The sequence below is a fragment of the Heterocephalus glaber genome, unplaced genomic scaffold (assembly GCF_053883595.1).
Source record: "Heterocephalus glaber isolate CG9 unplaced genomic scaffold, H.glaber_assembly_v1.0 deba00000347, whole genome shotgun sequence".
Taxonomy (NCBI): Eukaryota; Metazoa; Chordata; class Mammalia; order Rodentia; family Bathyergidae; genus Heterocephalus; species Heterocephalus glaber.
This window is the reverse complement of record NW_028258143.1, coordinates 55,382,501-55,406,933: the sequence shown is the minus strand read 5'-3', so window position 1 is coordinate 55,406,933 and position 24,433 is coordinate 55,382,501. Positions and strand designations below refer to the sequence as shown.

General features: G+C 53.1%; 3 protein-coding genes across 3 annotated transcripts; 1 reads left to right on the top strand and 2 right to left on the bottom strand.

The window, feature by feature from the left end:
• Positions 1-1,561: 1,561 nt before the first annotated feature.
• Positions 1,562-4,169, bottom strand: Hoxd12 (homeobox D12). The gene is made up of 2 exons (XM_004857719.3): positions 3,596-4,169; positions 1,562-3,454 (listed from the first exon to the last, which is right to left on the bottom strand). The coding sequence occupies exons 1-2, from the start codon at positions 4,167-4,169 to the stop codon at positions 3,216-3,218; spliced, it is 813 nt and encodes a 270-aa protein (XP_004857776.1). The 3' UTR covers positions 1,562-3,215.
• Positions 4,170-7,752: 3,583 nt separating this feature from the next.
• Hoxd13 (homeobox D13) lies at positions 7,753-11,052 on the bottom strand. Its single transcript, XM_004857718.3, has 2 exons — positions 10,275-11,052; positions 7,753-9,494 (listed from the first exon to the last, which is right to left on the bottom strand). The coding sequence occupies exons 1-2, from the start codon at positions 11,050-11,052 to the stop codon at positions 9,244-9,246; spliced, it is 1,029 nt and encodes a 342-aa protein (XP_004857775.1). The 3' UTR covers positions 7,753-9,243.
• Positions 11,053-19,836: 8,784 nt separating this feature from the next.
• Positions 19,837-23,602, top strand: Evx2 (even-skipped homeobox 2). The gene is made up of 3 exons (XM_004857717.3): positions 19,837-20,432; positions 21,332-21,609; positions 22,889-23,602. The coding sequence occupies exons 1-3, from the start codon at positions 20,006-20,008 to the stop codon at positions 23,600-23,602; spliced, it is 1,419 nt and encodes a 472-aa protein (XP_004857774.1). The 5' UTR covers positions 19,837-20,005.
• The last annotated feature ends 831 nt before the right edge of the window (positions 23,603-24,433 follow it).

The following is a 24,433-nucleotide window of genomic DNA, read 5'->3' as shown; positions in this document are numbered from 1 at the left end:
GGAGGATGCAGCTGGGAGAGGCGAGATGGGGCACACACATCTCCCTCCCCGCCCCTCCAGGCAGACATGAATATTTACAACGATTCTGGATTTCTCCTCCACCCCTCAGCATCCGGGAAGCCTCCTCGGCCAACCTCCCCTGGGGAGAACCCCCAGGCCTTAAAAGCTTCCCCCTTCGGCCCTCTAAGCTAGCAACCGATTGAATGTCAGATTTAACCATTCTTTTTCGGTTAAAAAATCTCTTTCTTAGTCAAGAGGCCCGAGTGGACTGCATCATTTCAAGGACACATTTATCTTTCTGAGAGGGAATGTTGAGCTCTCAGAATTTAGCATCCTTTCTCTCTGACATTTGTTTCTTAACAATTTCCTCACCATTCCAGATCTCTGCTAGTACTTCAGCTAGGGCATGAAACACCGTGATCTTTGTACTTGTGTGGACCAGCAAAGGGGACACATTGGAAAAACTCTACTGAACTGACAGATAAGATATTACACTTAGAATAAATTAATTCTCTTTGGGGAGTGGTCTTCATAAATATCTTCCCTTCCTAGACTGAAGGAATAGAGCATGATGATTTAATGGCATATGTATTTTTTAAAAAACAGCCTACATTTGTTGTCTTAGGGCCTGGGTCTGAGAAAGTCTGTTTCTTCTTCCTTTTCCCAGACTGGAGGTCTCAGTGTGGCTTCCGCCTTTGTTCTGGAGACAAACCTCTGAATACAGACTCAAGACTGGGAACCTGGACTCTGGGTGTCACTGCCTCCTTGTGCCCAAGCAGGTGGGGAAACATTTCTAGCTATAAGGCCTAGGTAGGCTCTTGTTTCTTTCCTTCCCATTATGTGTGTGTGTTGAGTGTGTGTAATTATTTTTTTAAGTTAAATATTTTAAATGTATAAATCAAATTTAATTCAAGAAAGGGAGTTAGAATGTTGAATACTCAGTTTTAGAGATTTATCGGTTTTGCTGTTTTTCCTTACAGCTACATAGTTTCCACCTCCACCAGTTAGGGGCTGTAAGGTTGGGATAGGCTTGAGTACCAAGCAAGCCTCTGAATTTCTCCGATTGAGCATAAGGCTCCAAAGGCCTAGAAGGTCTAGGCCACATTCCCCAAAGGGGCCTGATGCTCTCCTGGCGGAGGTGCCTCAGGGATCTTCACAGGGTATAGTCTGCTCCACAGAAGCCTGACCAAAACTTGGCTTTGTTTTGAAATCTGAGGAACCACAAATCTTGGCACCTCTTCATAATAGCATGTACTACAGTTTGAGAATTTAGGTAAAATGCAGGAGCCTCAACCTGCAACAAGCTGAGTGCCTTGCTTAGTGTTTGAGGTGCACACATATCTGCCGCTACTACTACCTTTAGATATTTCATAGAAATTTTGTTCATAGGCTTTTATACACCATTTCCTGACTGCCTCGGAAGCCATTTTCTCAGTGAACAGTCAACACCCGAGGCGAAAATGCAACCAGGAAAAAAAAAAAATGATGGCCTGAAACACATTAGAAGGGAAATCTGTAGTGTTTTCGAAAATCAACATCAGCTCCTTGACAGCATGGCTGGGACCTGGATATTTATTTCCACTTCAAACATTTCTATGCATTTAATATATAGGAGGAATTGTTCTTGACAAAGTCAAAATATTCATGACAACTATAGCACAGAAAATAAAATTAGTCTAAATTAAGGCCAGTTGGGCTGAGGCTCAAGGCTCTCTGTGACCCCCCACCCCACCCCAAGTCCAGGGCCTGGTCCTCCACTGAAAAGAAATCATTGGACTTTGGGAAGGAATCATGAACCTTTGGGCTGTTGTGCATCTTGCTAGGACTTGGGGGGTGGGGTGGGGGCCATTACATTGCCGGATGATTGGGAAAGAGGCAGGGATAGTGGGACCTGGCGGGGCATAGATTCACTGATATAAGGCTGGACACCATAGCGCACCCAGAACAACTCCATCTGGGATCCAGGAACCCCAGTTTCCACAAGGCAAACCTGGTATAGCCCAGGCCAGATTTGCCTCTGAAAGGGCACAGTGGCTGGGCCTCTGTTGGAGTTGATGGGTGATGGAGAGGGTGAGAAAGGAACTTCGGATCCTCTCTTCTCTTCAAGAGCAGCAACCAGGGGCTGAGAGTCTGAGAGAGTCTCTTCCCCCACCCCATGACTCTCATGGAGGAGTTTTTACCTCTCTGTGGTGGTGTATTAAGGTAACTCCAGAGGAAAAAGACAAGTGGACAAGTTTACCTACCTTGAGAAGGAGCCCATATTTACAGCGTGATTTTAGGACCCCTCTTCCTTTTGCTTACTCCCTTCTCCTCCCCCTCAACAACCTTCCCTCCTTGTGCTGCTGGGCCTCAATGCAGACCAGCAGCTCCCCTCACAGGAGCTCACTATGAGAAGTCCAGTTACAGGATACACTCGGACCTAGCCTAGACATGTATGAGAAAGTGGGAGAAGTAGAATTTTGCGTCTTGTCTGGAGATTGCAATTTGCTGGGGAATCCCAGCTTCTCTCATCCTATCTCTGGGAAGTGTCCAGCCCTTCCACCCAGCTGAGGAACCCCGCCCAACCCGCATTCCAAGGTGTCTTTGAATTTGTCTGGCCAGCCTGCCCCTCCCCTCCCCTTTCCCCGAAGTCTGAAGGTCTAGGGCGGCCTTTGTCCTCTCCACCGGCTAGGGAAGATGGGAGGGGGGACCTGGCCCCTTCCTCTAGAGTGGCGATCGATCCTGGAGGTGCCACAAAGAACTTTGGCTGCAAAGAGACTGAAGTGTAATCACAGCCCTTTCCATTGAGGCTGAGTCCTGAAGCCCTTCCTATGTTCATGTCCTTGCTGAAAATTTGCTAGGTGCTTGCTGAGGCAGAGAGGGGTAGAGAGGAGGAAAAGAGAACTGGACAGCTGGACACAGAAAAATCCAAGTGCAAGGGTTAGAGAGTGAACCCGAGTTGCAAATGCCACGGACAAGAGAAAAGACAGGTGACTCCAGCCAAGGTTGCCTTGCAACTCCCAAACACCCCTCAGAAGCTTCTTAGAATGTAAATCGAGGAGGCCAAACTGGCCTCATCTCCCTATCTCCTACAGGCTTCTGGGGCTGCAGACGGAGCGGGAGGATACCCGGAATCGGCCGACACCCGAGGGGAAAGACCCAGTCCCAGCACCTGCTGTCCACTCCAGGCCTCGGTCCAAGAGGGCAGGCCTGACCTGGCCGCGGCTACGCCCCGGCTAATAGAGCGCCAGTGCCTGCTCGCGCAGCACCACACGCTTCTTCTTCATACGCCGGTTCTGGAACCAGATTTTGACTTGCTGGTCGCTGAGGTTCAGCCTGTTGGACAATTCTTTGCGCTTCTGCCGGTTGATGAATTCGTTGACCAGGAATTCGTTTTCCAGCTCTGCAATCTGCTGCTTCGTATATGGTTTCCGCTTCTTGCGGGCCCTCCCCGGGGCCGCCCCCCACGGCAAACCTGCAACACAGGCCCCATCCTGTGTCAGGCAGGCTGGCTCCCGGTCACTGCCCAGCCCCGCTGGCTTCCCTCCCCCTAGAATGCGCCCCTGCACCCCACCTCCCAAACCGGCCCGGCCCGGAGAGCATGGGCACCGTTTACCGTCGGGCAGCGAAGGTCGCAGGCAAGAGGCGACGCCTGCCGCCTGCACTGTCATGTTCAAGTTGAGCGGGCCCTTGGTGTCGTCTTTGAAGCCTGCGGAGCAGGGGGCCCCCTGGAACAAGGTCGCAGAGCCTGGCGCGGCACGGCCCACGCCCGCATAGTCGTACTTGGTCGCTTTGAGCGCAGCAGCCGCGGGGGCCAGGCTAGACTCGGGGACGAAAGGCGGCCGGGTACGGCCGCGCTCCTCGGGCCCAGCGGCTGCTTCGGGCGAATAGAACTTGACCTGTTCTTCGGGTCCGTCCTTGGAGCCCGGGGGCTGCAGACCAAGAGGCCCGGAGCCGGCCAGGTAGGGCTGCGAGAAGCCGCCAAAGGCACTGGCGCTGGCAGGCTGAGCGGGGGCGCACGAGGCGGGAGTGGAGGCCCAGGGCAGCGCCCCGCGAGGGTATGATATGGGGGGAAGCGCGGCCAACTGGCCGCCATTGGGCCGCAGGTTTGAAAAGTAGATAGAGTCGGGCGACTGCAGATTCAGCAGCGAGCCCACATAGCCCGCTCTGTAGAGACTGCGCTCACACATCTCCAACAAAGGGCTTCAGCTGCTCTCGCAACAGTATTTAGTTACAACCCGGAATAAGAGGACAGGCTCAGACGATTGGACGAAACTTTGCTTGCAGGTTCTTCAAAGTCGGTCGTTTCAGCACCGCCTACATCCCCCGACACGTTTCCCCCCCTTAAGGGTATTATGATAACACCCCTAAGGTTGGAGGGCAAAGGACGAGGCAGCCGCAGAGCCAAAACAGGTTGAGCAAAGGGAAGCCACTGCAAGTTTCCGGGCTGGCTTCAGGAGCTGGGGGCAGCGGGCTGAAGGTGCCTTTGCCCAGATGTCCCTTGGGACCCTTCCTGGTCTTGATTGGCTTTGCCATCCCGTTTTCTGCTGGCTACCTGGGCCGGGCTTGCTTCTACCGGCTTTAAATTGCAGCTGAGGCGTTTTGCAGTAACCGGTGCCTCTGGGTTTGTCCGGAGAGGGCGCGGCCTGGCCATGCCACTCCTCTCTCAATCCCTTTCATACAAAGGCCCTCTCAGGGGCTCGCTGCGGGGGGCGGGGGGAGGGAATCAGGCAGCAAAGTCCCACTTTTGCACGAGCCCTGGGTCCCAGGCCACAGACCCGTCCAGGAGGTTTACCAAAATCAAAGCAAGTCATCACAAACCAAGTTTGTGGCCCAAGTTTGGCGCCCAGGGAGGATGCTTCGCACCACCCCTGTTGTGTGTCCCCAAGGCCGGCCTGGAACTCTGCTCCTAGAGAAGGTGCAGTCCAGGTCCTAGGAGAATGCCGACAGGGAATCCAGCAGCTTGAGTAGACAGTTGTGGCCACAGGCGACACCAGGAGTCACGTTAGCGACTACAACCTGCAAATCAGAACTCCAAGGTGGTGGGGAGAGCAGGACAACCCCCCTCCCCCGACCGAAGGGAAAGGCAGAAGAGCCAGAATCACCTGGTTCAGGCAGGGTGGGGGTGGGGGAAGCAGGCGCACTGAGGCAGCCAGCCAGCAGCACTTCACGCCTCTAGGCTTCCAGGGCAGCAGGCAGCTGGCGCGTTCATGGATCTGGCAAACAGGGAAGCGGGAAAGGCAGCGGTCCCTCCTAAGGAGCTGAATTCGCAGCCCCTGTGGCAGGCCCTCCTGGGTAGTCTGCCCGGAGAACTAGGGGTCTTCTGCCTCCAGTACCAGAACCCCAAAGACCCAGTGAGGGTCAATTCCAGAGAGGGGCGCCTGCTTCAGCCTGCAGCAGCTCCCCGGTCCCGGAGCCAAGCTGGAATTGGTTAGACTGCCAGCTCCAGCACGGAGACCACACAAGCGCCGCCGGAGGGCAAGGCTGACCACCGCGCCGAGAGTTTATTGTGTGAGTTATGGCGACCAATTGGGCGGCTCGGTAGAATGCAATCGGCCTCTTCCTCCAGCTTGGGGGGGGGGGCGGTGAGGTGGGACAGGGATGGGGAGGGACGGGGATGGGGGTGGGGCGGTGGCGGTGGAGGTGGGGGGAAGTCCGGGGCTCCTCAGGGCACTGTTGGAGTTTCCTCAGGAGCTCAGGCTTAGAAAGACTCGCTCCTTGACCTTCCAAGGCAGGTGGGGTAGGCAAAAACTGCAACCCCAGTTCCTAGAGACTTAGGGCAACTCAGATATCTCTCATTTTGGGAAACTCGTCCTATTTTCCAGGAGTCGCGGCCTTCTCAGGCCTGAAATCTCCGGTTCAGAGGTCCCCGCGGTGTCCGCGCCTCGCGTCTCAACGCCCTGGTATTTCCAAGCCCCCAGGTGTCTCCCTCGGACTCATCGGGCAGTCGTAACAGCAGCTGTGGGCCCCTCAGGACTGAGCGAAAGAAGGAGCCAAGAGCAAAGCTGAAAAGACTAGAACGGCTAGATTTCCTCCATTGCTCCTTGCTCAGCCGCCCCACCTCATCCCCTAGGTTTATGACTTTTGAAGTCTGGCAGGCGAAGTCTTAAGCAGGGAGCTGGAGGACCCGAAGGAGGTGGGGGCGGGAATGAGGCCTGCCGGGTGAGAGAGAATGGGAAAGGAGCGTTTGGCGGAGAAGCTGAAGACGAGCTCTGCCAATGCCGCCGACCGCCCAGGAGATGGCGAGCGCGCTCCACGCCTGGCGAGGCGCCGCCGCACGGTCAAGATCAACAGTGAAGGGCGGTGCGGCGGCCTGGGGTGGCCAGCCTGCGCGGTCACGGCCCGCTGCCAGGCGCAGCCGGCAGCTCGGAAAGCCGGAGATGGGCCGCAGGGCTGCCCCGAACAGCGGAGCCAAGGGACCCAGCGGGTTGCTAGAAGCGTTGCGGCAGCCTCTTTGTCTGGCCTGGAGTCTCGGCTGCAACGCTTTCTCTGCCTCTTGAATCACGCACAGACACGCGGGCCTCAGTCCCCCACCCGCAGGGCTGAAAATCTGCCAGGTTTCTGTGGCGCTTTCCCTGCGGTTTCTCGGTCTCTAACCAAGAGAAGTATCTCTCCAAATCTCTTTGCCTCGCCGGCTTCCACTGGGCCTCCCCCCAGCCCAGGCCACTTTCCCCGCTCCTCTCTGGCCCTCCGGAAGTCGGAATATGAAAAGAACACATATAAATAACAAAGCCTTCATCTGTTATTGATTTAGCCATCAATCCAGATTCCACCAGAGAGCATTTGAGCTCAGTTTTAATCTTCAGCTAACCTCCCATTTCTCTTAGGCGGAGGGAAACTGACGTGCAAAGCACAGATGAAAGGAAAAACTCGGCGCAGACTCCTCCAGCCCACCATGGGAAACCTGAGAAAAGGGTCGGGGGAAATGGAGTGCGGCCCGGGAGTCTGGAACTTACGAAAAAGAAGTGAGGGGAAGGGGCGGACGGCGACTGGAAGAAAAACAGGCTGGTTTCTGATGAAAACGCAACCTGTGAGAAAAATATGGAACATCTTAGCGACCCTTCCCAAAGTGTAATGTTGGGGATGGTGTGGCCCCATTTTCAGGAGTTTTTCTTCTGCAGATTTAATCGCTGTTCTCTGTCTGTGGTCTCAGTCTGGCCCTGTCTTTCTCAAAACGAATTTGGCTCTCTGCAGTCGGCAGGAATATCCTAAAGAAATCAAGCTGGGCCAGAGAAAACGAAAGTGCTTCCCAGAACTGTAGGTCCCCGTGCTTTCTCACAGAACCCTAAGGGAACCCTCCTGCCAGTTTACATGCTGTGCATGATTTTTAAAATCTGTGTTTTGGAACTAACTCACATAGCAAAGTTAGCAGCCATTAAGTTGTTCCAGGAGCTCACAACTGGAGTGAGTACCCAGGTTCCTCAGTTGCCATTTCTGAGTAGCAAAAAAGGCCTCAAAGAGAAAGGTCTTAGTGTCTAAAAATTTGTCGAGCAGTTAGGATGTATATTTGGGTTTCCAGTTGTCAACTGCTGTGTGCAGACTACCCAGAGAAGAAGATAGGAGATAAGGCTGAAATGTTTCTTTTTCGATTGCCAAATATGGATATGACTTTCTAATTTCAAGACCTTTGTAAGAGAAGATATTTATAACAGGCCTTTCTAGTTTGAAAACTTCCAAAGGAATGAGTTTTCCTATTCTTGGCCACACTAATACTTATCAATTTTTTAAATGAATAAAACTTTTTAAATAAATAGATTATATTGAAGGAGAAATAACATTTTATTGGAGAAGTTTTTGAGCTGGTGTAGTAAAAAGATATTTTTAGACACAGCAAATGATACCCTCTTTTAAAAACATCATTTCTGTTAAAGGGGTGGGGAGCAGACTGAGAGCCAAGTGTGAAGGTTTCAGAGATCAGAACTGATGTAGAATTTCCTTCATCTTTAGAGAACATCATGGTGTTCAGGACAGCAACATTTTATAATAAATAAGAACAGTTTCTAGAGGCAACACAGCTTGAAAAAAAGAGAACACATATGTATAAAGACTCAGAGGAAATAAGAGAGTTTTGTTTATTTGGCTCTCCCTAGGAGTAAAAAGTGATTTTTAAATGCCTGAAGCACTGCTCATGTATACCAGTTCACAGACATTGCCTCTACAAAAATAATCTCTCAGTTGTATAAATATGCAGCACTTTAAAAGTAGTTCTTTAGCATCACTTTCACAAATGTCTTTTTTTCCCCTTCTTAGACCTTACATACAGCTTCATAGTTTTAAAATTTGTTAGATGTTTTAAAGCTCTTTGAGAGGCCCAATGCATTCATTCAGATACTTAAATTCTTCACTGGGGTCTGAATAAAGTTTCCACCCACGGCCACAATGGTTCAGTCTCTTTGCAGAGACTCTGGAAGGCCTCAGTCCTAGTCCTACAGACTGGAGGCCAAGGAAAAGAGTGCATTTGTATCACCCATGGGTTACTCTGCCAATTGCAGTTACTTAAATATCTTTATCTGGATTCTGAGAAACAAAGGCATCCATGAAGATATATCATTTTAAAATTAAAGATTATAAAAGCACAAATTGCAAGGTGTATTACAAATATACAACTAAAACAGCAAGTGAGGGACCCAAAGTTGGGAAGATTGTCTTCATTCTAATACTGATACAAACACTATTTAATAAGGTGGCTGCTTTTAGAGCCATCACAGTGCCTTCTGACTCTTGTTTTCCAACATTCTGGGTGACCCCAGAGCACAGACTGCCTAGAGCAGTTTCACTGGCCCCAGGGAAACTGCTGAGAGCTAATGATTCAATTACCCAATCACAGGATATGAATGACTGCAAATCGTTCTGTCCTAATGGATTACAAAGATAATCAATTCTGGAAACGGACATATAAAATGAATTTTAAAAAGTAGAACTCAAATCAGAATGGCACTTCTGAAATTCATTGGGGGGGTTATTAAAAATATTTCAAGTCCTTTATACTGGCCTGGAGGGAGAAACAGAACATTGAAAACATCATAAAAAAATAAACCTAGACAAGAATAAAAACCAATAATAAACAAGTAAGAAACAGAACTATGAAGTCAGGTTGGGCAGCAAAAGGTTTTAGAGCCAGGTGAGGGTGAAGAGAGAAAAATAATTCACAAAATTTGCCATCATCGGCAGGGAGTGGGGAGAGGAATTAAATACATATTCAAGTCTTTCCAAAGGTCTTTTGGAGACAAGTGAAAGCAATTAAACTGGTCAGCTTGGCCCACATCAGGAGACAGTATCTTTGAGCTTGGAGACGATTTTCTTGTCCTTCACTCTTCGGTTCTGAAACCAAATGGTCACTTGTCTCTCAGATAGGTTTGTGGCAGCTGAAATCCGCCGCCGCTTGTCCTTGTTAATGAACTTGTTAATGGCATACTCATTCTCCAGTTCTTTGAGCTGCAGTTTGGTGTAAGGCACCCTTTTTTTCCTTCCCCGTCGGTAGACACACATGTCTGGCTGATTTAAAGCCACATCCCCTGGTACAAACGACAGCATGGGAAAAGTTAGACTGGGATATTTGGAGCACCTAGCTGAGAACTCTGTGTGTGTATATGTGTCTGTGTGAGCAAGTGCTTGGTGGGATATAGAGAATAAAGAAAGACAGGCTGTTTACACTTTATTAGTATTTACACAATGATATTACTTACACGTTATTAAAGAAAGACTATTTGCACTTCAAAACAAAGGCTAATTGGATGGATCATCATGGTTTCTCAAACCAGTATCTTAACAAGCCTGTGATTTTATGACCTGGTTATTGAGGACACTCATAAGGACAGTTTCTGCAAATGCCAGTTGCTTACATTAAAACACACACACATACAGACACACACAAAGTCAGATCTTTTGCCCATGCTTTGATTTCTGTATTCTCGTGTTTGGAATTTGTGGGTTCTAAGAAACTTTAGTGGTCCCCCTTGGATAATCCTTGAAAAGTGGGGCCCCAACTCTGTGACTCCTCGTAGGAAAGAGGCCTCTTCAGCAGGGAGATCTTACTAAAAGACATGCAAAGACCCTCAATTTAAGGAGAAAAACACACCTGCACTACGCAGAGGAAGCAAAGCATTCTGAGGCCGTTTATATGGTAGGAGGATTTTACAGAGTTCACAAGAACGGGACAAACTTATCCACTGGGTTAATGCTGACCAGGCATGGAGCACAGGCATCCACTCCCAAATAGAGACCCAGGCTCCTAGTGTTCTTTTCTCCTCTCGCCCCCTTCCCTCCTGCCCTCCCTTTTTCTCCCTGGCCCCTACCTGGAAAGGACGATTTCCAGAAGTGGGAACCTTGGGTCTGGTCCTTGGCACAGTACACCTGGCTATTCCACCCGTTGGCCAGCGTCCAGGACTGGTAGCCCTCCATGGAGATGTAGGCTTCGTGCCGAGGCTCCCCAGAGCCGAAGGTGGACACCATGTCGATGTACCCGGGCATGTGCTGGTAGGGGCTCGTGTAACCCTGGTAGAAGGACACCTCCTTGGCTCGCGCGGGCACCTCGTTGGTCGGTACACTGCTGCTGGCCAGGCCGGACACGTCCATGTACTTCTCCACCGGGAAGCCTCCCAGAGAGGCGTGCGGCGACGACTTCAGGGCATTCTGCTGCAAGCCCACGCCGTGCGACATGCGGCAGCTATAGTAGCCGTTGCCGAAGTGGTAGCCATAGCCCAGCGCCGGCGCGCCCGGAGGCGCTGCAGCAGTGGCCGCTGCGGGCGCGGGCGCCGGGCACTCTTTGGTGGGGGGGGCTTCGGGGCGAGCGGCGACCACGGCCGAAGATGACGATGAGGCGGAACCCGTGCGCTCAGAGGTCCCCGGGTACGCGAAACTGGAGGCCGCCGCCGCCGCTGCCGCCGCCGCCGCCGCCGCCGCCGCTGCCGCGCGCCCAGAGTGCGTCCCAGCGAACACGGGCGCGGAGAGGAAGCCGCGGCACTGGCTCGGCACCGCCGCCGCAGCCGAGGACGAGGAGGAGGCCGGGGCGGGCCCGGGGGCGCCGCCGTCTGCCCGCAGCCCGTCCATGTCCCAGCTCCCGGCGCGGCTCATGGCCCGGCTCGGCCCGGCCCGGGGCCCGGCCCCGGCCCCGCGCAGGACCCCATGGCGCGGCGCCGCCTCCCTCCTCTTCTTTCTCTCTCTCTCGCTCGCTCCCGCCCTCTTCCTCTCGCCCTCTCTCGGTCTGCGAGCCTCCCGCCTCCCGCCCGCCTGCCCTCCAACAGGTTAGCTCATTGCGGGACGTTTATAAAAACGAAGTTCAGGTTGGGAGGGGGCCTGGGCCGGTGGGGGGCCGCCTCCCGCCCCGAGGGCGCCGGCCGGGGACCGTGCCATTGGCTGCGTGGGGACACGTGGGGGCAGGGGCGCGGGGAGCCTGGCTGCAGGCCCGGGCCCGCCTGGACCCACCCACCCCGGCCCCCGGCCCCCGGCCCCCGGCCCAGGCGCAGCCCACCTCCCCTCCTCCCCCTCCTGCAGACCCAGGCGTTGGCGCTGCAGCCACCCCCAAGAGTCGATTGCGCGACGGCCCATCCCAGGCTCTGTCTGCGACGGAGGCGGGCGCCGAGGCCTGCGCCTAGTCTGGGCCAGGGCTGTCTTTGCCACCTCTCCTCGGCTCCCTGAGCCGGAAAAAAAATGAAGACGAAGGGCAGAGATGGTCAGAAGGATGTGAAAAGAGAACAAAACTTAAAAAAAAAAAAAAATCCTGTGGCTTAATCTTTCGTTAGCCCATCTCTGGGCTCTAAACTCGGGGGAGCTGATTTTCCCTGTATTGAACTTTGCTAACGGGCAAAGGCAGTTCACACTTAAAAGACTCTTGGGCGTAGACCCTATAACGCATTTACTCTCCGCGGAGAAAATACCCACAGAGCGCCCTTGGGCGGCGGCAGAGACTCGCAAGCAAGTCAAGCGGAAGGAAGACCCACCTCACATCTGCGCCAAGCCTGACAATCTGCCCCAGCGAGAAAGTCCACTGACGCCCGGTCCACACCTCTATGTCTCTACACTCAGGCCAGCCAGAGTCACCTCCCCAGCTGGGCTTCCTGATTCCAGGAAGCCTCCTTCGGCTGGCAGAAAGACCCTCCGAAGGTCGAGGGAGGAGAAAGCCATTCTTCGGCCGCTGCGAAGCCTCTGCTCCTCGCCCGCAGCCTTCGGGCCTCTTGCATTTTACAGCCCCCCCCCCCCCCCGTTACTCACCAATTAATTGAAAACTTCACTTTCCCAGGGACCTTTGTTTCGCTTCCTTTTCCAAGTTGCCAACTGCAGAAAACAGAGAGGCAAATTAAGAGGGTACTTTTTCCAAGCAGAGCCTAGGCTTGTGGTAGCGGAAGCCCAGAACACCTAGGTCAGACTTCAAGAGGTCTCTGGGCATCACTGGTGGGGCTAGACCCAGCTCTGGGGCCCTGCTGCCTGAGCTTTAGGAATCAAAGCCCCAGTACGTCCCTGACCCTTCCTGCCATTCCTCAGCCTACCCCGCTGATCTAAGCAATGAAAGGGGAACCATGTGAGTCCTGTGCAGATTTGGGTCTCTGTTTTAGGAGCAATATTAGATTCTAGGAGTCAAGGGTGCTGGAGTGGGCATGGGAGCACTTAGGGTGAGCTCGTTTGATTCTGAGGCATCAACTCTCCAGGCCAGCCTGTCTCCAAGAAAATCGTTCCCCTGAGCTTGTGATTGGCGAGGCCAGTTTTCCACTCCAGCAAAGTCCTTGGCCTGGCCTGGCATTGCAGGGTGGGCTGCCGGTGTTGGGAGTGTTGATACGCAAAACACAGTAACCATAAAAGGCTCAAATAAAGGGGAAAGTTATGAGAGAGGTGCTGAAAAAGAAAAGCAAGAATTAGTTTGACCTTTTTGAAGTCTTAGACAGGTTCATGCTCAAATTCAAGCCAGGAGGGACCCGAGTTTTGCAGAACTGTAGGGGAGAGAAGTTTGCTGATGAGAACAGTTTTGGCAAAAGTTAGCAATGGAAGCTGGACTGTATTTTTAAATGGCCAACTAAGGCCAGGTGACAGAGTTGCTGACTTTTTGAAAAGGATTGGCTATATCCTCTACCCAACAATTTTGGTACCTAACCACCAAACCACAAACCACCTCAAGATGGAGATGCATTGCTTTTTCCTTTGTTTCCCTTTCTTTTCTCAGTGAGAGAGAAAATATGGAGACACTTTCAATTTTTTTATGACCTCAAAAAATTTACTGAAATATTTCTAGGACATAACTGAGACTAGTGAACTTTCAGCCTCTTAAAACTAAATATTTTGGTGATTTTATGCCCTTGGATTTCAGTTCCATTTTCTATCTGATAAACACATTTTAATGACTGATTTTATGTTTAAAATGAAGAAAGTAAAATTAAGATAGGGAAGAAAAATTTGCTAGGTTTTGCTGATCTCGGGTAGCCCATCGCTTTTGGCTTAATTCTCTGTGCAGCAAATTAGGTTGTGCTGAACTAGGAAGCACATTTGAATGAATGCTCAGAGACTTCTCAATGGTGGCCTTGCTTCCAAAGGCCCTGAGAGACCAGGCAGGATTTGGAGTTTCTCCACGCATCCCAATGTGTATTCTGGGATCAAAGAGATTTTGAATAATAAGGAGTTTTGCTTTCTTGGTCCTGATTCAATCCTGCTGTGTTTGCTGCCTCCAGCAAAGTTTTTGAGGTCCCAGCCCTGTAGGAGGGGGTTACCCCTAGGAAAGGGACTCTGATTGGGCCCTATGTGGACTCCCATTTTCCAGTACCCCAAGACAAGACAGTTGCTGAGTACTAGGCAAAGTTGAGCGGCTGTGTTTATAGACTAAAGACATAGTTTATAGCACAGGGGTGGTAGTTAGGAAAAGAATTTTGAGACTGAATTGGCAGAAACATTTCATTTAGCTTGTACAGCCTGTGTCTAAACTAGTTTTAGGTTTAAACTTAATTGGAATCATTATCTTTAGTTACCCAGGAGCACAGACTGAGGCTTACATTTGTATGTGTGTGTGTCATGCTGGGATTTTAACAAAAGAAGTAGATTCTGTTAAATGATTTTTTTGGCAATGACAGATGTGTCCAAATACACATTCTTCCATGATATATTTTGCTACATTTCCTGATTTTGGTGAAAAATTCACGATGCCCTTTGTTCCCTAAAGCCCCATTTTACTCTCCCATCACTTGCTCTTCTTCATTTCCCTTTTCAAGCACCTTTTTTGAGAACTGAGGTTGTTCTAGAAGTCATATTTCCCTTTTCTTCCTTAGAGATGATCTTTCAAATTGTGCTCCTGTCCGGGTATGAGGAACAGTTATATACAGGCTGCAATTTAGGTTTCGTTGTTTTGTTGTGATGGGAAGCAAGCCCAGGGTAGATTTATTGAAGTTGCTCTGCTTGCCAAGACAGCAATAAGCTCAATTAACCACATAATCTGTGGCTATTAAGACTAGGATGGCAGGGTCCTATCAGAATGGGGTCCTGGGGACTCCTCTGAAAGCATTTGCCTTGATGGCCAAGACCAGGAAGTGCAGAACACCTTCCAAATTAACTTGTAAGAAGATAAACATTCAGTGAAGAAAAAGATTCTTAATTCCAAACTCTTAAGTCCAGTAGAACTAGCTGGAGAGTGGTTTTTTGTTTTTGTTTTTGTTTTTTTTGGTATGGGGGATCAAACTCGGGACCTTAAGCTTGTAAGGCAGGTGGTGGATCCACTAAGCTAAATCCCTGGCCCTGGACAATGTTCTTAACCAAGTCCTGCTAACATTGGACCCAATTTCCCATCTCCAGGAAATACCCAGTTACACCCAGGCTGAAAAATATCAAAAGAACAAACCAAAAACCAAAACCAAAACACTACCTAGGGTAGATAAAGAGGGCTCTAATACCAGCCAGAGTGCTTTCTGTTTTGTCACTTTCTATGCTTGCCACGTATTCCCTTTCAGTTCAACAACAAAATTAGGCTTTGTTAAATGAAAATCATTTGGAGCAATGACAAAGATCCTTCCCAAACATGAAACATTACTTGGTGAAGCCAGGTTTACCTTCCATAGGGCAGGAGGCCCTTGTTTGAGATAGAACTCCTCCAATCTTGAAGGAATTAAACAGTAAATGTCTTCTTTTGAAAAGAAAACTAAACTCATGGAGAAGGGGGCACCAGAGGGTGGAATCAGAGCTGGAAGACCCAGTAACTTGTTAATTTAAACATTTTTAATAAAATCTGGGACTGCAATTTGCTATGGTTTGGTCTGACATCTCAAGATATGAGGTAGTCCTAGGAATATACTTTTCTTGAAAAACTATTGTTATCTTAAACCCAGTAAAGCTCACTCTGTTGGCCGTGTGAAGTAAAAGAGAAAAACGGTCTCCATTTCTCAGAGCTCACAGTCTTTAAGGGGATTCCATATAGTGATCAGCAGTAAGACAGAAGGATAAAGGCTAAGAAAGTGCCGAAGAATGGAGGAGTGCAGAGGCAAGCAGAGGATGCAGTGGTTGGCGAGGCTTCAGCCCGGAGGCACGCAGTTCCCCACGTCCGGCGCTAGATGTCCCTGCAAGTTCTCGCGTCGCATCTGAGGGCAGAGGAGCTCAGGAGGTTGGCGACGGGTCTGAACAGCTCCGTCCAGGAAGAAAGTACCTACGCAACTCCTCACCTATAACGGTCCTGGACGTGGCCCGGGATCTCAGGGAGAGAGAGAGGAGAGAGAAAACAGCACCCAGCCAGACTCCGGCAGACAGCGCTAGAGACTTGCCTGCCAAGGGACGGGAGCATGAAATTAGCAGTGCGAAGTCAGGCCTGGTTTATCAAGCCTTCGTGCGCCCTTATAAACCGAAACCTCCAGACACGGAGATTGCACTTCGTCTACAGAAAGCGTGCCCAGGATCCGCAGTGCAGGCCCTGGCGGTTCTGCTGTCTCACTACACGCCGCAGTCCGGGTGCTGGGGCAGTCGCGTCTCCACACCGATCTGCGATGGAGGCCCAGGCTGCCGGGAGCCAGACAGACACTGGCAAGAGGAGAGCCAGGCCCGGCCGCCGCAGGGCTCTGCTGTTACCTGCGCCCCTCCGCTGGGGCAACTGAAACACCTCTGAGGACCCGCTGCTGAGCTAGAAACAAGAATTTAGTTTGGAAGGTTAAGGCAAAAATTAGGTTTCCTTCATGTCATTCTTACTTTGGCAAAAAAAAAAAAAAAAAAAAAAAAAAAAAAAAGTGCTTTTCAGACCAGATGGAGCAAGTCCTTCCCGCGCCGCGCTGTACCCTACAGCCCATCTTAAATTTCCCTGCCAAACTATATGAGCTTGGATTGGTTTGGATTCTTGTTTTATTGAGGGTGTCCCGCACCTTGGTAGTGGGTAGGAGGACTCAAAGTCCTCAGAGGGTGCGTCTAAAAACCCAGGACCTCTGATGAGCCGGTTCCCAGCCTTGACCTCTACATTCTGGGGGAGGTGGGAGTTCCAGGGATTTCATCCACAAACATCTACATTACTGCGTTCATCTCTACCTTCTCCACAGGCTCAATGTTTTTGAGTAGGCCTGAATTTAAATATGACACGCACCACAAGAAAAACGAGAAATGCTACCCCAAAACTTTGAACTACCTTGTGACTTGTGTATTATTGAAAATAAGTTTAAATAGTGAACAAGTCGCTGAACTCCCCTGTGTCAGGTTTTTCATTCCTGGAAAGGGGTAGAATATAATTTCATAGTTACTGTGGAGTTTAGAAGAGATAATACATGTAAAAAGTAACTGTATAGTAAGCATATTATATAAACGAGTCAATAGAACTACTGGCAGTGGCTGTGGAATCTAAATTAAGGGTCATTAAGTATTTTTTTCTTTTTTTCCCACCGGGGATTGAACTCAGGACCTTGCACTTGCCAGCAGGCATGGTGCCGCTGAGCTACATCCCTGGCTAAGGGTCATTAAATATTGAAATGAGGAATGTTCGCTGTGCTTCATGAAACATTATTATTATTATTATTATTTTTATTATTATTTGTTTTTTGAGACAGGGTCTCGCTATGAAATTCAGGTTGACCTTGAACTCACTATATAGCCGAGGCTGGCCTTGAACTCTTGGTGATCCTCCTGCCTCAGCCTCTGGATTGCTGGGATTACAGGTATGCACCATCACACCCGGATTCATGAAATATTGTTAAACGCAGTTTAGCAAAAAATTACAGTTGTCTTATATTGTGAATAGCTCCCCTGACATGGTCTCGAATTCACTTTTCATAAAAAATGCTAGAGCTGCATATTAATGTTATTTAAAAGGTGTAAAATAGTTCTCAAAACCACTAATGAATGAAGGAGTTGCCGAAAAATGGTGTTTCCCCTTTTCAACAGACTGAGGTCGAGTTCCGCGCAGTCTTTGGAACCAGAGGCGCCGGGTCCCAAGGAAAGGGAGGATGTGAGAGACTCGGGGCAGGGCCATTGAGGAAGTGGTCGAGGTCCCCACTTCCAACCCCAGCGGCGGCTTCTGCGATTGAAAAGCTGATGCTCACAGCGGCCGAAACCGACAGCAAGACAGATGGGGGCGCCAAACGACAGCAATAAAGGCATCCGCGGATTTCCGCTCAGGCAGCGCCTCCACGCGCCCCCGCCGCCACCGGGCCCTCTTCTCCCCTCCCCAACCAGGACCAAAGTGCCCGTTAGTCCCCAGGGCGAGGCCGGACCAGCTAGGGGGATGACCCTCCCCGGGTCACTGGGGCGGCGACTGCCAAGACCGGGGCAGACGGCTGTGGGAGGAGCACAGGAGCACAGGAGCAGGTGGGGGCGTCTGCAGAGCCGCGCTCCCGTCAAGCTAATAGCCCGGAAGCCCGCGGCGGGAGAGCGCAGAGGGCTCAGGGCTGGGCGGCCACCCGGACAGGGGTCAAGGTGGACTCCCGGCCACGTCCTCTTCGGAATCCTGGACGCCCACTCTGGGTTCCCAGCCACCTCTCCCCACCCCTTGCCCCTAAACACTGCGTGCCTATTGAGATTTGCCTTTATTATCTTAAAGAGATGGAATTGATTTTCTAAGCAAAACTCGCGCTGTCGAAGTAAGTTGGCGCCAAGGGGAACAGGAGAGAAACTTTTGGCGTTGATGATATGTGTGTGTATTTGTGTATAAATGTACCTCACACCTCGCCTCCCCTTGCATTCCTGACGCGCCCCCAATGGGTCCAAGGTTAAAAGGAAAGCGCCAATAGACGGGTGGGCAAATGATCCTGAGTTCGCCCCTAACACACCCTGATGTGCTGGGTGTGTCGCTGGGAGGGAGGAGGGGGCCCGGGTTGGGGTCGGAGTTGGCGCTGGTGCAGGATGCAGGACCCGCGCCCAGATTGCCTGGATCTCCCGCCCGCCTCGGAAGCTCAAGGCCTGGACCCTCTGTCCCTGTCCCTGTCCTCGCCGGGCCTCGCCTCGTCCGCGAATCTCTCCCCCTCGCGCGCCTGGCGGGCGGGCCCTGCGCGGCGGAGGTCGGGGAAGGGTGGGGCGCAAGCGCGGGAGGAGATGAGGAGCGGCCTTCGGTGAAGATTGATCTTCGTTAAAATGGTTGCTACCGGCGTCATTATGACCATCAAAGTTATCGCCAAGAGGCTCAGCCGCCAACCTCAGGCCTCGAGGAACTGCAGCAGGGTTGGTCAGCGACTCTCCACTCCGGGGCAGAGCGCCTCCCACACCCGGGGCCACAGGTAAGGGGCCGGGGTACAGGAGGGGAGGCAGGAGAGGGGCCAGAAGAGCCGGGCAGGAAGCGAGGGCAGAGACAGGGTAGGGGGAGAAGGCTGAGGCTCCTCTTTCCCCTTCTGACCTCGAAATCTGGCTACTTTGCCACAAATGCTTCTATTCGAGGAGGAAGGGAGAAAGGTGTCAACGTAAAAAGTGGATTCGGAGCAGCCTGGTACGGGCGTTGTAAATCGCGACTGTGTTTAAAGTTAGCTGCCGAATTCTGCTATCAAATCGTCCAGTCTAGATCATTCCCTAGGGAAAATGCGTAGGCGAGAAGGCTATCCATCAGCAGGATTATAAAACTAAAAAAGCCCCGGGCACTTCGAGTTCTGAACGCAATCTGCAAACAGCGTTAGAAAATCAGAGAGGACCTAATGATTTCCGTGTGGAGGCCCCGCATATCTCCCCGGCCAAGTAGCAAAAAGCGGTTTCAAAACTCTACAAGATACATTCTCCCCCACCCCCCCACCCCGCAGTGGGAGGAGAGCATCCAGGCTGAGATGAAGTAGAGGGGGACAGAACTCAGCGTCCTATTTGTTAAATAAAATACATATTTGGTTCTGAAAGCAGAAAGATAAGTAATTCAGACAGGAGCAGCATAAGGTCTTCTCCTTATACAACTCTTCCTACATCCTCCCCTCCCCCCTTACGCCCCTAGATTGTAAATGTTAAAAAAAAACAAACAAAAAAACCCACCCCAACCCTTCCCGAGGATCTACTCTGGAAAATCAAAGCATTATCTAATATTTAACACGTATCTGTGTCCGTGGAAAAATGAGGAAGGCGCTGCATGATTAGGACCTAAGGGGCAACCCAGCAAACTGAGAGCGTAATGATGCCCCTAAATGAAGGGGGAAATGTGCCGCGGAGCGCTCTATTAATCAGACTGTCAATTTCACCCCCGAGGCCAAACCCCCGGGCGAGCAGAACTGGCTCGGAGCGGGCAAAGGACCGGAGCTTTCTTCCTCACTTCTTGTCTCTTCTCGTCTCCTACCTGGATCTATTTGTCTGCTCTGAAGCCGCCTTCATTACCCACTGACAGGAGCGTGTATTTATTTGCTTATAAACCTGTTACAATAAATGATTATTCGAACGGCGTCATTCGTACCTTAATGACGAGCGGGCGCTACTTTTTGATGAATGACATCTCGGTCTCGGAAGGATGTATGGGTCATTTTGACCAGTCATTCCCTCGCTCTGGCATCCCACAATTTTTCTGCCTCCCTCCAAAAGAGATAATAATATTTAGAGGCGCTTGCTGGGACTGAATGAGAATTAGCCCTAGGCGCAGCCCATTATTAGGACGGGACAGCCGGGCCACTGTGACACTTTTTAGAAAGCTGAGATGATGGAAAGAATAAGAAAAGAGATGATTCTGATGGAGAGAGGGCTCCACAGCCCTACGGCCGGCAAAAGGTTCTCCAATTTGTCCGACTCCGCTGGCAGTGCTGTGCTCGAGGCCCTGGAAAATTCGCAGCACCCGGCTCGCCTCAGCCCGCGCCTACCGTCCGCCCCCCTGCACGGAGCTCTGGGAGACCTCCCCTCCAAGAGCAAATTCGAAATAGATACTTTGTTCAACCTGCAGCACCCGGGCAGCGAAAGCACCGTCTCCTCCGAAATCGCCTCAGCCGCCGAGAGCCGCAAGAAGCCGGGCCATTATTCAGAGGCGGCCGCCGAGGCCGACATGAGCAGCGACGTGGAGGTGGGCTGCTCGGCGCTGCGCTCCCCTGGCGGCCTGGGCGCCGCGCCGCTCAAGGAAAACAATGGCAAAGGTAACCGCGCGCGCGGTCCCATCCTTCTGGTCCTCCGCGGCCCACGCCCGCCCGACCTTCCCGGTGCCTTGGCCCCTCTCTGTCCCTCCGCCAGCAGGCTGCACCGAGCTGGCTCGGGCGGAGACTGAGACGCAGGCCAGGGACCGTGCCCTCCGGCTGTGCTCCTGTGAGCCTTCCAGCGCAAAAGGCCTGCGGAGCCTGGGCCGCCAGGCCCTCGCGTCCTGGCTCCCGAGTCCCAGAAAATGTCTCCGCTCGCCGGTTTAGGAGCTGGAGAGCGCAGACAGACTCCTGGCAGGCGGCTGAGTCTCTCAGGCGCCGGCGCCTTGGGCATCTACTCTGAACTCCCTGCCTCGGGCCCTCCAGGGCCGGGTGGAGGGGTATTCTTCTGGGTAAGTCGGGGAGCCTGGCCGGGCGCCTCTTCGAGACTACTTAAGCCAGCCGAGAGAAAGAGTTGAAAAGTAGATTCCACCCCCTTAATGGCTCAGGTTTGAGCTGCTGCTGTCTTGCAAATCTTAAAATATTTTAAACTAAATCCAAAAGACTGTCAGAGAAAGATTTGAGGCCGAACAGAAAGCTGCCCTGAGGGTCAGCAGACAAAACCACACCTTCTCAAACTGTTCCCCGAGGTAGGTGTTTTCCCTCGGCCAATTTTCCTCCCCAGTGGAAATTTTCTAATTGTTAAAAAACTCCCTAATTCCGTTCCTATTATTTGATTATGAAGGACTCCCCAAACTTTATTGATTCCATTAACGGCAGCAATTTGTAAGCATGACAGACCTCATCAATTTCGACAGCTACGTTGCTTCCTGACGCGATTTCCCCCATCTCCGAGCAGCGCCGGCCACGGGGCTCCGGGCCCCCGACTGCGACTTATGCTCTCTCGGCTGTTTGTTTGCCAGGGTACGCGGAGAGCGGCTCGGCGGCCGGCACCACTACGGCAGCGTCGGGCTCGGGCCTCGGTAGCCTGCATGGAGGCGGCGGCGGCGGCGGCGGCGGTGGGGGTGCGGCGTTGGGCGGCTCGGGCTCCGGCGCGGATCAGGTGCGGCGCTACCGCACGGCGTTCACCCGTGAGCAGATCGCGCGCCTGGAGAAGGAGTTCTACCGGGAAAACTACGTGTCGCGTCCCCGCCGGTGCGAGCTGGCCGCGGCGCTCAACCTGCCCGAAACCACCATCAAGGTACCGATTCTGGCGCGCGCCTGTCTGACCTCCCCCGGGGGCGCCCGGGTTGGGTTGATCTATTTTTCTTTCCCTCATCCTCCCTTTCCTGTGGCTAGATTCAGCGCAGGGCCTGGAAATCCGCGGGAGGTTAGGCACCAAAGGCGTTGGCTTACAGTATTTAATTCTCAGGTGCCAAATGCCTGGCTGTCCTAGGAAGGCTCTCGCGTGGCGAAGCCGAGGCCACCAACCAGCCCCGCCTCGGTTCTGCCCAGTACCTGCTCAGATGCCCCTCGCCCGCACCTGTGGCCCCACTGTCCCCTATGTGGCAAAGCCAGGTGGTCTTTGTTTCCCTGGACGAACCTGGAAAGGCGCTTTTCATTTGCTCGTGTTCCGGGATATTTATCTTGAGCATATATCGTTAATGCATGGAGAAAAGGATACCCTGTTTAAAAATATCCATTGGCCTGAGAACGTAGTTTCCTAAACATTTTTGTCTTCTCTCAGGCAACAAGCGAAAAGCAATCTCCTGGGAGAAAAACGCAACGAAATTGTCCTTATTTATATATCTATTTAGGTTATTAATTTTATTATACGTCCGGGAGACAGACCCGGAAGATAGGGCAAGTTGGCGAATAGCTCTCGGAGCATTTGACACTCTAGAAAAAGAGAAAAGTCCACGGGATAGGACAAGGGTGTGGGGGTCCTCTCCAGTCTGATCAGAGTCTGTTCAGTTTGGAGTTGTGACTAATGATGTCTTTATTAGCTACGGTGTTGGGGGAACAGAAGTCTCCTTCCGGGTTTATGGGAACATTGCTCTCCCCACTCATTTAGGGCAAATGTTCCAACAAACTCATCCCTTCAAAGCCCTAATCGGCCCCGTGCCTCTAGGGGCAGGTCCTTGCAGGCTTCGGGCTCAAGACCTCGAGCGGCCACCTCGCAGAGAAGCTGCAACCCAGCCTCTCTTCCAAGGCTGCTCGGAATCCGCGCGCAAATCCAGGGACTGAGAGGCGGGTGCTCAGCGGGGCGGGGGGCGCCGGTGCGTGGCAGGAAGGAGAGGAAAGGTTGAGTCGGGACCAGAAAACGCAGTGAGAACGAAAATATCAAAGCCCGAGGAGCTTCGGTTGGGGGCAGGAGAAAGATTCTGGGTACTCTGGAGGGTGTGCCACACCTTGCCGTCCACACTATGGGGCGCAGAGGGACCCCGGTGCAGAGGACTAGGCCAGGCCACCTGAAGGTGCGGGAGGGCGGTGCCGAGAGCGCGGCCTCCTAACGCGGGCGAGGCGGGCTGTCCCCGCAGGTGTGGTTCCAGAACCGGCGCATGAAGGACAAGCGGCAGCGCCTGGCCATGTCGTGGCCGCACCCGGCCGACCCCAGCTTCTACACCTACATGATGACGCACGCGGCCGCCACCGGAAGCCTGCCCTACCCCTTCCACTCGCACGTGCCGCTGCACTACTACCCGCACGTGGGCGTCACGGCCGCGGCCGCGGCGGCTGCAGCCTCGGGCGCGGCGGCGGCGGCGTCGTCGCCCTTCGCCACGTCCATCCGCCCGCTGGACACCTTCCGCGCGCTCTCGCACCCTTACTCGCGGCCCGAGCTGCTGTGCAGCTTCCGCCACCCCGGGCTCTACCAGGCGCCCGCGGCTGCTGCGGGGCTCAACAGTGCGGCTTCGGCCGCGGCTGCCGCTGCAGCTGCAGCGGCGGCGGCCTCATCGGCGGCGGCCGGGGCGCCCCCCAGCGGCGGCTCGGCGCCCTGCTCGTGCCTCAGTTGTCACAGCAGTCAGTCGGCCGCTGCCGCCGCGGCAGCCGCTGCTGCGGCCCTGGGCTCCAGAGGCGGCGGGAGTGGCGGCGGCGGAGGCGGCGGCGCGGGGGCCGCAGGAGGCTCGGACTTCGGCTGCAGCGCCGCGGCGCCGCGCTCCGAGAGCGGCTTCCTGCCCTACTCGGCCGCGGTGCTCAGCAAGACCGCGGTGAGTCCTCCAGACCAGAGAGACGAGGCGCCGCTCACCAGATAACTACGTCGTCGCCGCCAGGGAACCGGGCCTGCCTCTCGCGTGGGCCCGGGAGTCCCCAGTGCACCCCACTGTGCGCCCCCGTGCACCCCCTGCTCCTTCAGTGCGCTGCCCTCTGCTACCGCTGCCGCCAGGGGGCGCCCCGGGGCGCAGGAGGTCGAAAGGAACCTGCCGTGAATTGGGGGGAAGGAGCCGGGGTGAAAGCCTGGCGGGCGTCCCCCAAATTATTTCTATTTTTGTATTTTCCATCCAGCCGTCTCCCCTCTTCTTCCTCCTCTGTTTCCCGCCGTCCCACTTCCCGCCTCTGTCCAGATCTATCGATCTCCCCGAAGACAATCTCCCCAGTCCCAAACCAGGCCCCGGGAGTCTTGACCCCAGTCTGTGGGCCCTCAGGCCCGGGTCATAGGCCCGACCGCGTGGCCAGAGGCAATGGATAACCTCAACTAAGGGGAGGGGAATGGGTGCGCCAGTGCTCGGGGAGGAGGAGTCACTCCCGAGGTTTACGCTGCTGCTCTTTTTCTTCTAGCCTTCTTTTCCTTTCAAACGAGGGTGGAAGGAGGTGGCAAATTTTCTCGCCTGAGCTTGTTAGTTAGGGGTCCTGTTCGAGGAGAGGGGGTCTGGAAGTGGAGGAAGGCCGGGGCGGGGAGAGCGCGTGGCTGCGGGCGTTCTGCTGACCCGATCGTTCCCTGCGTGCGGGAGCGAGGCCCGGTGCGCCGCAGCCGCCTTTTCCGGGCGGGACAAAGACGTGGTGGGAAGGGGTGGGAGTCGCGCCTCCTCTTGGGTCCACCACCGTTCTCTTTTGGTCTTTGATTTGGGTACCAACGAAATGGAATT